This window comes from Boleophthalmus pectinirostris, unplaced genomic scaffold (genome assembly GCF_026225935.1).
Source record: "Boleophthalmus pectinirostris isolate CB_2022bp ecotype Guang Dong unplaced genomic scaffold, ASM2622593v1 HiC_scaffold_20, whole genome shotgun sequence".
NCBI lineage: Eukaryota > Metazoa > Chordata > Actinopteri > Gobiiformes > Gobiidae > Boleophthalmus > Boleophthalmus pectinirostris.
This window is the reverse complement of record NW_026571153.1, coordinates 33,685,339-33,698,971: the sequence shown is the minus strand read 5'-3', so window position 1 is coordinate 33,698,971 and position 13,633 is coordinate 33,685,339. Positions and strand designations below refer to the sequence as shown.

General features: G+C 41.0%; 1 protein-coding gene across 1 annotated transcript in view; it reads right to left on the bottom strand.

Moving 5' to 3' along the window:
* The window catches only part of LOC110156238 (sodium/calcium exchanger 1-like), a 136,976-nt gene that overhangs the window by 40,623 nt on the left and 82,720 nt on the right, over nt 1-13,633 (bottom strand). The window contains exons 9-11 of the mRNA XM_020920439.2: nt 12,230-12,326; nt 11,051-11,242; nt 8,625-8,817 (exon numbers count right to left, since the gene is read on the bottom strand). Of these exons, the coding sequence (XP_020776098.1) occupies nt 8,625-8,817; nt 11,051-11,242; nt 12,230-12,326 (482 nt within the window). The remainder of the gene's footprint in view (nt 1-8,624; nt 8,818-11,050; nt 11,243-12,229; nt 12,327-13,633) is intronic.

The window sequence follows — 13,633 nt, the reverse complement described above, 5'->3', positions numbered from 1 at the left end:
ACAGATAGGAACCAAACAACATACAAGATACAAGATAGACATTACTACTGAACATTACGTACAAATAGGGACAAAGATGACAGGGGTTGGTGACAGTGTGAACCTTATGTGTGTGTCTGTGTGTGTGTATATGCATGCGTGTGTGTATGTGTGTATGTGCGTGTGTGCACGTGTGTGCATATACGTGTATGTGTGTGCATATGCGTGTGTATATGTGCCAGGGGGGATAGACAGGCTACGCGGATGATTTACTGTTGACCTGTATTATTGCTATTTAATTTGAGTATTGAAGTGTGTGTTGGCATTTTGCCTCATATCCCCACTCAAGTGGGAGCAGGCCGAGCCACACCCCCGCCCCTCAAGGCGGTTGCGGGGGTCACCCCCAGGGCTCCGCATGCGGTCGCCCATCGACCAGGCTGGCCCACCCCCCAATCTAAAACTAGTTTAATGGCGAAACCATTTCAGCAGTGGTCATCTGGACACTGTTTTTGACCTGAAGATGTTTTCAATCTGATGGAACAGATCTAAAACACTGGAATTGGAATTTAGTTACTAAGTTACTAAGACCATCACCAAAGGGAAGAGCTTTATAGTGAAACTGCCCTGCCCTTGTTTACAGCTAACATCCTTATGGGTTGTTATGTCCCTATTGTGTGTTGGCTGGCCCACATTTGGCATCATTAAGTATCTCATTAGCATTTGATTCTTGCTGTGGTCTTTGCCTATGGACTGAGACTGCTTCTGTAAACAGCTGGCACTAAAGTGCACCATGCTTGTTCTTTCTCCACAAAAATAACTGATTTCACTCCCCTAACAAACCAAAATTTCTCTCAGCTTGAAATCTGTACGTGTGGTGTAAAGATGAAGGTGGACTCTGCAGTGCAATCTGCCATCCTCAACCTGAATGAGAACAATTATAAACATTAAAGATGTATACATCTCATTGGTTTCTCATTCTACATGTCAGTCCTCTCATCTGTCTCTCATTCCTCACCTCTGTCCTCTCATCTGTTTCTCATTCTACATTTCTATCCCCTCATCTGTGTCTCATTCTAAGGTCTAATGTGTAATCACTGGCTCCACACCACAGATGGGATCAAAGTGGACAGAGCAAGCCAAATTTACCATTCAGCGCTCCGCTGTCTCAGGCTCTATGAAGTCCCACTGCAGGAGAATAGCAAACGTAAAAACATTTAGAGATCTATTTAAAACTGAACCTGTAGTTTACTGACAGAGCTCTATAAATAAAGTTTGATTGGTTGATTCAAACAGAACTAAACTAAAACAGAACTAAACAGCCCACGTCTTGCCAAAGAGCTCCAGTTTTGTCTCATCTGTCCAAAGGACATTCTCCCAGAAGCTTTGTGGTTTGTCAATCTGCATTGTGACAAATTTCAGTCTCACTTTTTTATGATTTTCTCTCAACAGTGGTGTCCTCATATGAAGTCCACTTTGGCTCAAAGAGTAACAGATGGTGTGATCTGACACTGACATACCTGGCCCTTCGTGTTCACATTTAATTTCTTTGTTGGTTGTTCTGGGCTCTTTGGTTCCATTTGTATGATCCAATCTGTTCAGTTTCTCATAAATTTTCCTCTTGCAGCTGGGTCCAGGGAGTTTGTCTTCAGTCCTGTGGACCTTAAACTTCTGAAGAACATGTGTAACTGTAATCACAGGAACATCAAACTGCTCGGAGATGGTCTTCTGGCCTTTATCTTTATCCTGCTTGTCTCTCATTTTCTTTCTAGTCTCCTGACACAGTTCTCTTCTTCTCTTCTCTTCTTATCTTTCTCTGGTCCATGTTCAGTGTTGTGTCCATCATGTCTCCAAACAGCACAATGACACATGTCCCCTTTAAACAGACAGACAGACTGACTGAGGACAAGTTTGAAGAACCTTTGATGCAGATTAGAGACACTCCTAAGTTTAACATGTCCCTATTGTTCAGTTACTTACAATCATTTCTAGAGGAACCATCATTTTTGTACAGGCCAGTTTCATTAGTTTGTTTTTAAAATAATAATTCTGTTGTCAAAAACAGTGTCTGTTTTTTTCAGTAAATTTTTATTTATTATTGCTTCAAGTTTCAAGTTATTTCAGTAAAAATTGTTGATTTTTCTTTCATTACCAGAGGGGTACCAACAACTTTATCCATGACTGTATATAGGTTAGGTGTATGGCTGCACAATTAATCACAATCAAATCTAAATGGCAAATTGAATGGACCAACTGGCAAATCACAAAGGCCATTTTTGAAGTAACAATTTGTTCCGCAAAAAACAACAAAATATCTTCTGCAGAAAAACCTGTAGTTTAGATCTGTACAAACATGTTCTGAAATGTCATTCTTGTATTAGTTTATGAATTCAGATTTCAGTCTTTTTGCCATTTTTTCTGGACAAGATTAAAATGTCAACTTTGAACAGAATCCTGTTATTAAAACATAAATCTCAAATCTGATCACAAAGGCAATGTTTGTCAGAAAAACTACAAATAGATATTTTCCACAAACTGTTCAACCCTAGTTTGATGAAAGAATAAAAAGTGTTAAGGTCCACACCTTAAAACGTTTGTATTGATTTATTCATCGATAAGCTCTTTATTCAATTTGCAGTTCACTTTCACTTGGGAATAAACAAGAGGCATTTTGGCTGCATTGTGTATGGTGCACCTGCCTCTGTCTCTCCCAGCACACTCACAAATAAGCCACATAAAGAAGGCAGTGGTGAAAGGGCTGTGTGAGCCATCCGGAGCAGGGGCTGACACGCTGAGCTATGTGACAGGCCTAAATGACTTTGGCTCTGTGTGTGTGCTGCCACAGGAGCGTCCGACAGAGAGAGGAGAATTTAAGGAGCGACAGAAGGAAGAGGAGACGTCAGGAGAACGAGGGATCAGTGCAAAGATGTGAAAGAGGAGTGAAAGAGGGGGAAAGCGAGAGGAGGATGACAGAAAGCAGAGAGGAGAGCAGGGCAAGTGGAGCGTGGAGAGAGAAGACCAAATACACCCGGGACAAATAAACAAGGAGGGAGGCAGGAGGCAGGAGCAGTGAACACAGAGCGGCGCAGAAGTGGCAGGATTTCTGCACTGTCATTCTTGATCAAATTGATATTCAAATAACAATGTATGCAGGAGGGTTAAATAAAAAACGCAAGAGACTTAAAGAGGGAGTCTTGTGCAAAGTTGGCTTTTTTGAGCTTTCTACCATATTATACTGTTGTTGGGACCCACGCTGATGGTGTTGTGATAGCTCTCTAAACGGAGGGGGGGGGTGACCACTGGACAAAATCACGCCAGCGGTGCCTTGTTGTGTTAGTTCAGCCCTTTATACTTCACTCTTCTGTTTAGAGGAGGGCAATAATGACAATAATCTCCACTGGGCCTGTAGTCGACTAAAGAAATTCTTGGTCGACTAATACCATGCCGATTAATTAGACGAGTAAGAGGGGGTGACAAATAATGATGTAACCATATCCAAGTCTCTCTGTACAATATTTTCACAATATGCATCTCACAGTACGGTATATTGTTTTGTGGAGGCTAACAAAATGGTGAATATGCAGCTTTTTCCTTAAAATTCCTTAACAAACCTTTGGTTCTGTCATAATAAAGAATTAAGATTTAAAGGTGTCTATAACAATTATGTCTTCATGCAATCTGTACTGAAACAAGAGCAAAGGATCATGGTCAATGTAATTCCCTTTCTTTTCTTTTAGCTATTTCTGATACATAACTATTCATTTATGTAAAGAAACTTGTGATAACTGTAAGACTTTTGATGATACAGTATCTCGGTTATTATTAAATCCCTAGTGACAAAAGTGTATCTAACCCAAACAGCACTTACAGGAGTACACCTGCATGGGAGCTTCCGCAAAAACAACATTTACGAAAGCACTAGGAATATATGTGTTTTTATAAAGACAGATTAAGTTTAATCTGCCTTTTTTCAAGTATCCAAAAATAATACATCTTCAGCTAATTCACATAAACTTGTTTGCTTGTGTCCCATATAAACCTTTATCATCAAAATAAAATTATTAATCGACTGATTAATCACCTGAAGGACTATAACCATAACAATAGTCAGACAACATTATGGCATTAATCAGAAAGGTACCAGTAAAAGCTCAGATTCAAGTATTGTTACAAAACATGAACTGAAATTACTCACAAATGTTCAAACTTTGCACATCTCAAAACAACAATAGTAATGTTCCTCTATATATCTCCCACCTCTTCTTCACCCATGTGTCAACAACCCCCATCGGCCCTTAGGTGCTCTGTCAAAGTCTCTCCCTCACCCAAGGGTGCCCTCTCACAGTGGGACTGATGCTGTGCTGCCGTGTAGCCTCGCCCTGACACTCAGTAACAGTGTACAGTAGCAGCAGGCTCCTTATCAGTACAAGTACACAGTATGAGAGCGTGTGTGTTCAGTCTAAAAGCTTTGCTGTACTCACATGGAGGTCTTGATGATGATAAGAAATCTCCAGGGAAACTCACAGAATGAAGACACAGAATGAAGAACAGGGATGGGCAGATATGGATTTTTTGAGTCGATATCCAATATTTGGCCTGCTGCTATAACCAATATTTGCAGATGTAATATTTTGCTTTTAGCAAAACCACAAATTTATCTTACGTTTTTTTTTTTTTTGATCACAAATTATTTTCTGTATAAATAATAAATAGTATTTATGTGGAATATGAAATAACTTTGTATAAACATAAAGCCATAACCCTCTTTTATTTCCATTTTTCTGTTAAAAAAACACATTTGATGCACTGAGGACAAGCTGGGAATGACACACGGGCACACAGAGAATAAGACACTTTAATATCCCCCCATATCGGTCATTCTCGATTTTTGGTTTGATTTTCTTCCATTTAGTGGAAACACAGACATGTGGACTTCAGGTATAAAGAGCAGGACCACTAAAGTTTCTGTTTTGTGTTGACAGCACCAATAATCTGGAAGGCACAATGTACAGTGCATTGAGCCTTACCGCTCGAGTCACAGCAATGGCCTGATAAGGATAGTTGTTTTCAGTTGTTTGAAGACTTTGTTTGGAGCATATGTGCAGGAAGAATAAAAATAATCTTTTTTTTTTTTTTTTTTTTTTTTTTTTTAATGAGCCAAACAAACACAGCAAAGCAGCCTTGTGCAACTTAGGAAGCAGAGAGGAAACAGCATCACTCCCAACCACTTTATGCTCTGGTCCATTTAACAGCGCTAACATCAGCTGATTAAAAATGCATGGCCCGGAGTATGGCTCTCTCTGTGTGTGTGTGTGTGTATGTGTGTGAGTGTGTGTGACTGTGCAGAGCATCCTTATCAGGGACTCAAGAGTCTCTCACTGCCCTCCCCCTCCCCCTCGTGCTCATGTTAAACCTTCACTTAACCTCAAACAGTGTGTCGTGAATGAGTCAAGACAGTCCCAGAGACACTGGCAGAGCTTTACAAGAGCTGTGTACAAGGCTGAATAATGAGGACGATTAACACCTGCCTACACTACAGAGACATCTTAAGCTCTATTTGACTATGTCTCTCCATAGGCAGATTATTATGAACAAAATGACTCTATAGATCCTTCCAGTGTTTAAACAGAAGGCTTGCTACCAATGCATTTTTCCTAGAAGAGTTAGTGTCAGCCTCCAAACAAACCTTGTTAGAAAACATTAGTGTGTAGCACTAATTGTGTAGTTTATTGACATAGAAATTACAGTAAAGCAGTGGTGAGGCCCCTGCTGAAGAAGCAATTTAGATTTTAAGGATTTTAACAACTACCGACCAGTGACTAACCTACCATTTTTAAGCAAAATTTTAGAAAAACTTGTTTTTATCCAGCTAAATAATTGTTTAGATGATCATAACATCTTCAAAAAATTTCAGTCTGGTTTTAGGGTGAACCACAACACGGAGACCGCCTTGGCAAAGATTTTAAATGATTTTAGAATAAATTATGATTCACAAAAGGTAACCGTGTTGGTTCTACTGGATCTGAGCGCTGCCTTTGACACAGTAGACCACACTATTCTTTTAACTCGCCTAAAAGACCTCGGCCTCTCCGGTGCTGTTCACAGATGGTTCACATCCTACCTCACAGATAGAACATTTATGGTGAGTGTAGACACATGCTCCTCCAGGGTCCATGAAATCACATGTGGTGTGCCCCAGGGCTCCATTTTAGGCCCTGTGCTTTTTAACTTGTACATGCTCCTCTTGGTGGTGTCATCAGGAGACATGGAATCAACTTCCACAGCTCTGCAGATGATACGCAGCTTTACATCTCCATGTCTCCTGATGACACCAGACCAATGGATGCTCTTTTTAACTGCATTCTAGAAATCAAATCCTGAATGGCAGAAAACTTTTTCCAGCTTAACCAGGACAAAACTGAGGTTTTAGTCATTGATCCTGAGGCCCAGAGAGAGAAACTTTTACCCAAACTACAAGCACAGTCTTTTAACCATCTCCTCAAGTGAAAAACCTGGGCATAATTTTTGACTCTGAGCTGACTTTTATACCACACATTAAGAACATCACAAAAATTGTTTTTTATCACCTGAAAAACATAGCCAGAGTCCACCCCATTCTCTCTAGGGCCAACACAGAGACACTGATGCATGCTTTTATCACCAGTCGAATAGACTACTGTAATAAAAACTGTGAGTTTCAGGATCGATTTTAAAGTTCTTTTACTGGTTTTTAAATGTCTTAATGGTCTTGGGCCTTCTTATCTTTCAGAACTGCTTTTACCCTACGAACCTTCGCGGACCCTGCGCTCCTCCGGCAGCAGGCTCCTGCTCATTCCCAAAGTCAGGACACACACTCACGGAGAGGAGGCGTCTTTTCAGTATTATGGCCCCCGTCTATGGAACTGCCTGCCGGAGGACCTCAGGGCTGCAGAGAACGTTCATGTTTTTAAGAGCAGACTCAAGACCCACCATTTTAGCTTAGCTTTTGATTAAATTCTTATACTTTTACCTGTTTCTATTGTACACATTTTAGTATATTTATTTATTTTGGGCATTTTTTTTAGGATTTCCAGTGTTTCCTCTGTAGGAGCCTCTGCATCAGGAGCCGAGATCGGCTGTGGCTGTCGGGTTCTGTCCCGTGGGCTCCTGGTGGAGGGTTGGTGCTTGGGCTTCATCTCTCCCCTGGACCCTGTGGTGGTTCCTGGTGGTGGTGGACGACTCTCTGCTCCTGATGTACACGGCTCCTCTGATGTGTGCGCGTGTGTGTGTGCGCGTGCGTGTGCGAGTGGGTGTGCGTGTCTGGGTTGTTTGGTTGTGTGGAGTCAGGCAGGTGTGGGGTTGGGTAAGTGGGTGGGTGGATGGAAATGTGGGATTGTTTTTAATCACTGTAAAGCACTTTGTGTTACGTTTTTGTATGAAAAGCACTTTATAAATAAAGTTTGATTGATTGATTGATTGATTGATTAAAAATTACCACATAATTATCATGCCTCATATTATATTAAACAAAATAGAGTCTTCTACAATGCTATAACATTCCCTCATCAAAACATGCCTAAAAAGTTTTTATCCATGCATGTTTGAGTAATGGAGTGATCTATCCCAGGATCGACTCAGACCCTCCTCCAAAGCTCACCCTACAGAAACTTGAACAGCAAGATGGATTCTCATGATATTTGTGAGTTCACAAACTTATGAGAATCCATTTTGGCCCCCGCTGGTGCCATAGGGCTTGACATGTGGTGGGCGACCAATCACGTCGCAGCACTGAGGTTTATGCCGAAGACCAAATGAACCGACAGATGTACTTCGGCCTATTTTAGAAGCCTATTTTCACAGAAGAACATGCTTTGTGCCCTTTAGGTCAAGGGAAGATGTCTGATTTTTCAGCCTGTTTTGCTGTTTTGACACTTCGACCAATCAGATTGAAATAATCATCATGATGTTCCACTTTTTCTGATGGCTTTCAGAGAGAGCCATCTCAGATTGATTGGCAATTTTCCATAGGTATACAAAAGGATGTTACAAAACAATAAACTGCAACTTTACAAACCTGATGCAATGTGTAGTAGTTACAAGTAGTAGTAGTAGTAAAGAAATGCACAACAGTTGTAAATCTTAGCACAGAGAGCAAAGGAAGGAGAAGACTCAGATAATCAAAAAGTACACTGCAACTTATTAAACAAGTTAATATGTTGTCTTTGGCCAAAATAGCATTTTCAAAACAATAAAAGGTAACATGGTGATCTAAATATATTATGTGTTACAGTAAATACGTCATAGACATGTAAAATCCCCCTCTTTAAGAAAATGAAGCAGAGAAACAGAATGTAATTACTCATTGGCAAATATAATAAACATAAATGACAACCATCTGCATACACAACCCACAAATCACAAAACTGTGTTTTTATTTCACTGTGCCATTAAAATAAATGGGATACAACTCAACAACTCACTGTAGAAAGGGTCTATAAGGTTTGACTCATCTTTCAGAGAACCATTTACACCACTCCAGTCTCAGTCATGCAGGCCAAGAAGCTGAATGTGAATGGGAACCAAGAGACATTCTCACTATTCTCACTATATTTTTGCATTAACCCTGGTTGCCGCTGGTGATCAGGTTGAGAAGGGTACAGTCTACTCACATGGTCTCATCATTTTGGAACTCCAGCTTCCCTGCTGCCAGCTCATAGTCCTCTCCTCCTTTGGCAGTACCGTCCAGCGTCCTGTAGGGGACGGCCACCAGACCCCGGGCCCCGGATGTACGCAGCACCTTCACCTCCATCACCCCCACGCTCTCGCTCACCCGCTGACTGGCCCCCTCAAAAGTGAAGATTCCTGCAATAGATATGGACTGAATTTTAACATCCTTTTACATATCGGTAATTGCAGTTCATTCAAAATGGAAAAAATAACTAAAAAATACAGGGGAGAACTTTTAGTGTAAACATCTGTATGTGAACACAACACAACTCCAGGTATGTGTGTGATGAGGAAACACAGAAAATAGATCAGAAAATAGCATACTATGGCCCCTTTAACATTGATATCAGCAAATATTATCGATCACAACAGACCAGGTGGGGGGCAGTCTCACTCTTCTCTCTGGAGACTCTTGTGCTACATGACTCAATGACTGAACTCAAATCAGAACCTTTTAACAATAACCTTTTAACAATAACCTTTTCTACATTATTATTAGACTGATTACAATCACACACCAGCAGAGAGTTAAAGGGCCTAACATGCATTATTCAGTCTTTTTAAACTGCTTTGAGACAACTTGGCAGACAATGGCTTTGGAAGACATAACTTGCCATACAAGCTTGTCAAAGCCTGATACCATTAGATCTCAGAAGCTCAGCAAGGATGGGCCTGGTTAGGATTTGGATGGGAGACACTGGGAAAATCAGGTGCCGTCATTGTGTCCTTAGGCAAGGCACACCCACATTGCCTAGTATGAAAGTGGTGTGTGCATGAGTGATGGTGGTGGTCAGAGGGGCCGATGGTGCAGGTTGGCAGCCTTGCTCCATCAGTCTGCCCCAGAGCAGCTGTAGCTACAATAGTAGTTTACCACCACCGAGTGTGAAGCGGATGAATAATGCTCTGTAAAGTGTCTTTGAGTGTCCAGAAAAGCGCTGTATAAAACTGATGCATTATTGTTAAAATACCTTCGGACCAAAGATGCTATGATTTTTTTATGTTTAATTATTGAGAAACAAGGGGCATCAGGCCTGCACCTCTGAGGAGCAAAATAAACATACAGACAGTTCCTTGGCTGCATAATGGAAACAGCCTCACTAAATAAACACTATGGGTCCAATCTTGCCCCAAATCTTAGTATTAGTGCTGGCGCTAAGGAGGGGCGTATCCAGGTGAGGCTGTACTTCGCTGCTGGAGGCTGGAGAGGGACGGTACAAGTACATATGTGGTGACAGCATCTGAACCAATCTGTGGCCACTGTGGCATTTAAAAGCACTGCCAGTAAGGGTAATATTTGCAATCTTTGCCTCATTACAGGCAGCACAGAGGAGTATGGGAAAAAGTTATATATGACAGTAAAACAGCTCCGGAGCCCCACGATGCAAATACACACCAGCAGAGGCACCAGGAATATAGAACTTTGTATGGACCATGACACAACTGACTGGGTTTGTGTTACGAACACTCCACGCGCACGTGCACCCCTCTCATGCACGCACACTGCTGTAAGCCGGTGCACGTGTGCACACATCAACCTTTTATAGTTTTATCTGCATTTGTTTAAGACCAGTGTCTGTCTCATGCGCTCCCATCCCACAGCAGACCCACTGCTTTCTCATACCCACTCCCGTCTGTCCCGCAGTCCACTCCCATGGACTCACCTGAGGTACAAGTCTCCACTGCTGTTACCGCTGACCGCTCACATTCTCATCTCTCAGGTCCACTGCATTTGGTCCCACACAGGTGGATGTCTCGTGAATTATGGATTATATTGTCATATAAATGTTTCTGATGTTACCACTTTGCTCACAGATATGATACATGCGTCTGCCCCGCTGTCACAGCCCCGAGTTGACAGTGAATGTGTGTGCAGAGTCCAGCCGTGAGAATGTGAGAAAATCGACATTGCAACATTAGGAGAGCACACAGAGTAAGAAAACACACTGATTAAGCAGCTTTTGTACAGATACAGATGTGTAGAGCTCCACGCCCCACACTTGCACTAGTGATAAGATTGGGGGCAAGATCGGACCGTGATCTGAAGGAGCGGCAAAAAACACTAATGTTCAAATACTCAATATTGTCACATAAAGAGGAACCAAAACTAAAAAAAAAATGTTTATATCACTAATTAGGAAGTGTGTATTAGCATGCTATTTGTTGTTCACTTTACCGTCATGGGAAACTCTTGTGAAAAGCTCTTATATACTCCTTGTGGAGTATATAAGAGCTTGTATGCTCAGAATGCATAAGGTAAGTTTTGGACCACTGTAAACTGTTTCAAATGAACTGGTTGTTTTTCACATTTTGTTTGAACTGCTTGAACGTGCCCCGGTGGTTGAATGGTTCTTTAAAAGATTAACTGTACCTGCGTGGTCATCATCATAGATGGTCACTGTGGCCGTGGGGTTTTTGCCCAGGACAGCTTTGGGCGTGGCACTGGGGTCCAGGGGGGCGGTGCCTATCTCAGGGTAGCCAACCACACGTGGGTTACTCAGGTGGACATAGAAGTACTCATCCTCTTCAAAGATGTCGTCATCAATCACCCCCACAGTGATCTCTGTCAGTACACACAACAGACATTTTATTAGCATGGGATATTTTAGTTTTTTAAAAAGTATAAATTGGTTTTGGTTTGATATTTTTGTCAACTAATAACTACGAAAAATTATCAGAGCGGACAATTAGAGACTAGAATCAAGCCCTCAATGATTTATCTTCCATCACAAACCAGGCCCTGTCATGTGTGCCTCACACACACATTATATTGTGTAAAGGTGGTTTAGTCATTATAAAACCAGTAGTCACTAGTATGTGGTAGAGTTATTCAAGTATCGAAAATCAGAAACTTATCGATACTAAAATCAGTATCAAAGCTAGATACTCATTTGAACAAGTGTCAAGTATAAAACGTATCAACACTAATAATTGTGGTATTGAAATAAGTACTGAGTATCAAAATTGAGTTTGGAATTCCAGTATTATGGCATCATAAATACTTTTTGAAGAAAAAGTACCCTAGCAAAAAATTTATTAAGGATGTAAAATGCACTATAAAGAACATTCTATAGGGTCCCCAAACCCCTGGTTGGGAAGCACTGGACTATATAACCATGCTATTTTGTTTAAAAAAGTAAGTATAAAATTGTAGAGGGTTTATTGTGCAAAGTCAGTGTTATTGTTATTGTTATAACATTGTTCCCTCATTAAAAACATGCCTAATGGGGTTTTAGATGTCATCCATGCATGCTGCAGCAATTTTCAGATCTCTCCCAATAAATTATCTATTAGCAGTTGATACCCCAGTATAATACCCCGTCTTTAACTAAATCTTGATGAAAACTATAAATGTGTTTAGACCAAAGATTAAAACAGCATTCCAGCTGGTGGTGAGAATAAACCTGAGCAGCTGTTGTTGGTCAGGGCCCACCAAGAGTCATAGTTTAGTTGTGTGCTCCACAATGGCCTTGAGCAGCAGGACAGTGTGAGCTTTACTGACATGTTTTTGGTAAATATGCCAGGAGATGTTGGCACCAATGCCCTTTACCTTTGAGGGTCTCCCCGGGCTTGAACAGCAGCGTGCCCTCTCCAAACTCGTAGTCTGAGCCGGCATTAGCGGTGCCATCCTCAGTCCGGTAGTCCACCTGGGGCAGAGGGGCACACACAGGGAGTGAGAGGGACTACAGGCTCATAGGAGGAGGGGCTGAAAGGGTTTGTCACAGTAACAAATTTTAAGATAATCCAAACAAAGTCTAAAGTGCATATAGACAATTAACAATAATATTGAAACCAAACCATAAATAATGACTCATAGAAGTGATAAATGATTGAATGAGCAATAGCTCATTATAGAAATTATGGTGACAGGCCTAGGGGTGAGAGCGGTGGTCTCCCCAAAAGTATTTCACCTATAACCTAAGTGGAAGTATTAGAATTGAACAACCATTGCATTGTTTTTATAAAGACATTCTGCACATAAGTGTTTCATTATTAATTTTAATATTAGTTATCATTTACACATATTCTAATTAAGACAACCAAAATCCAGTACTATGTCCAAAAAACATTTGAACCTGGCTCCAATTATAGGTTTTTATTTTTATTTATATTTTTTATTTCCCAAATATGGTACATTTTGGTCATTATCATTACATGGTGAAAATACATTTCCTACAAAGTCAACTGCAATTAAGTTTCAAACTGATTTCTCTAAATTTAAGATAATTTCCTCTTCCCCTGCAGTGTCCCACCATAATATAATTTCAATCAATCTGGCCAATGAAACACATACACAAGTGCTTTCTGATCCTAGATGAACTGTTTGTCTTTGATTTGATGATTTGATGATTTGATGATTTGATAACTTGATAACTTGATGATCTGACTGACTCGCTGTGCCTGATTTCTGATGACGTCCTGCAGTCAGAGGTTGAGGACTGACTCTGCTCAAGTACCTCTTGTACATCTTGTTTTTTTACACACTCACACACACATTTAGAGCTTTAGCCTATTTCAGCTCTTTAGCCTCTTCAGGGGGTGGCTGCCACCCTCCCAATGCCTGTGAGAGCCCTCTCCTCAGATACTCCTCACAACGGGGCAGGATGTGTAGGGCACAGTTGTTTTTAGACAGGGCATAGAGACAGTTTTGGTAAAAAGGTTTAGTAAAATATAAATTAATCATTTCTACTCTTGTTTTGTCATTTACTAATGCCTCTCACAATGTGCATATGTCTAAGTGTTATCTGTTTTTGACCTTAAAGGTGCACTATGTAACTTTACATCTTTATTTTCAGAGCGGGGGCTGGTTGCGTGGGCACAGCCTCCTCAGAGCGGGGACTGGTTGCGTGGGCACAGAGGCGGTTGTGCACTTATGATGAGGAGTAAAAATAGAGCAGAGGCAGAAATTGTCTGACAGCTCGTGACTCTGAGTGAAGCTTTGGGGGAGTCACAA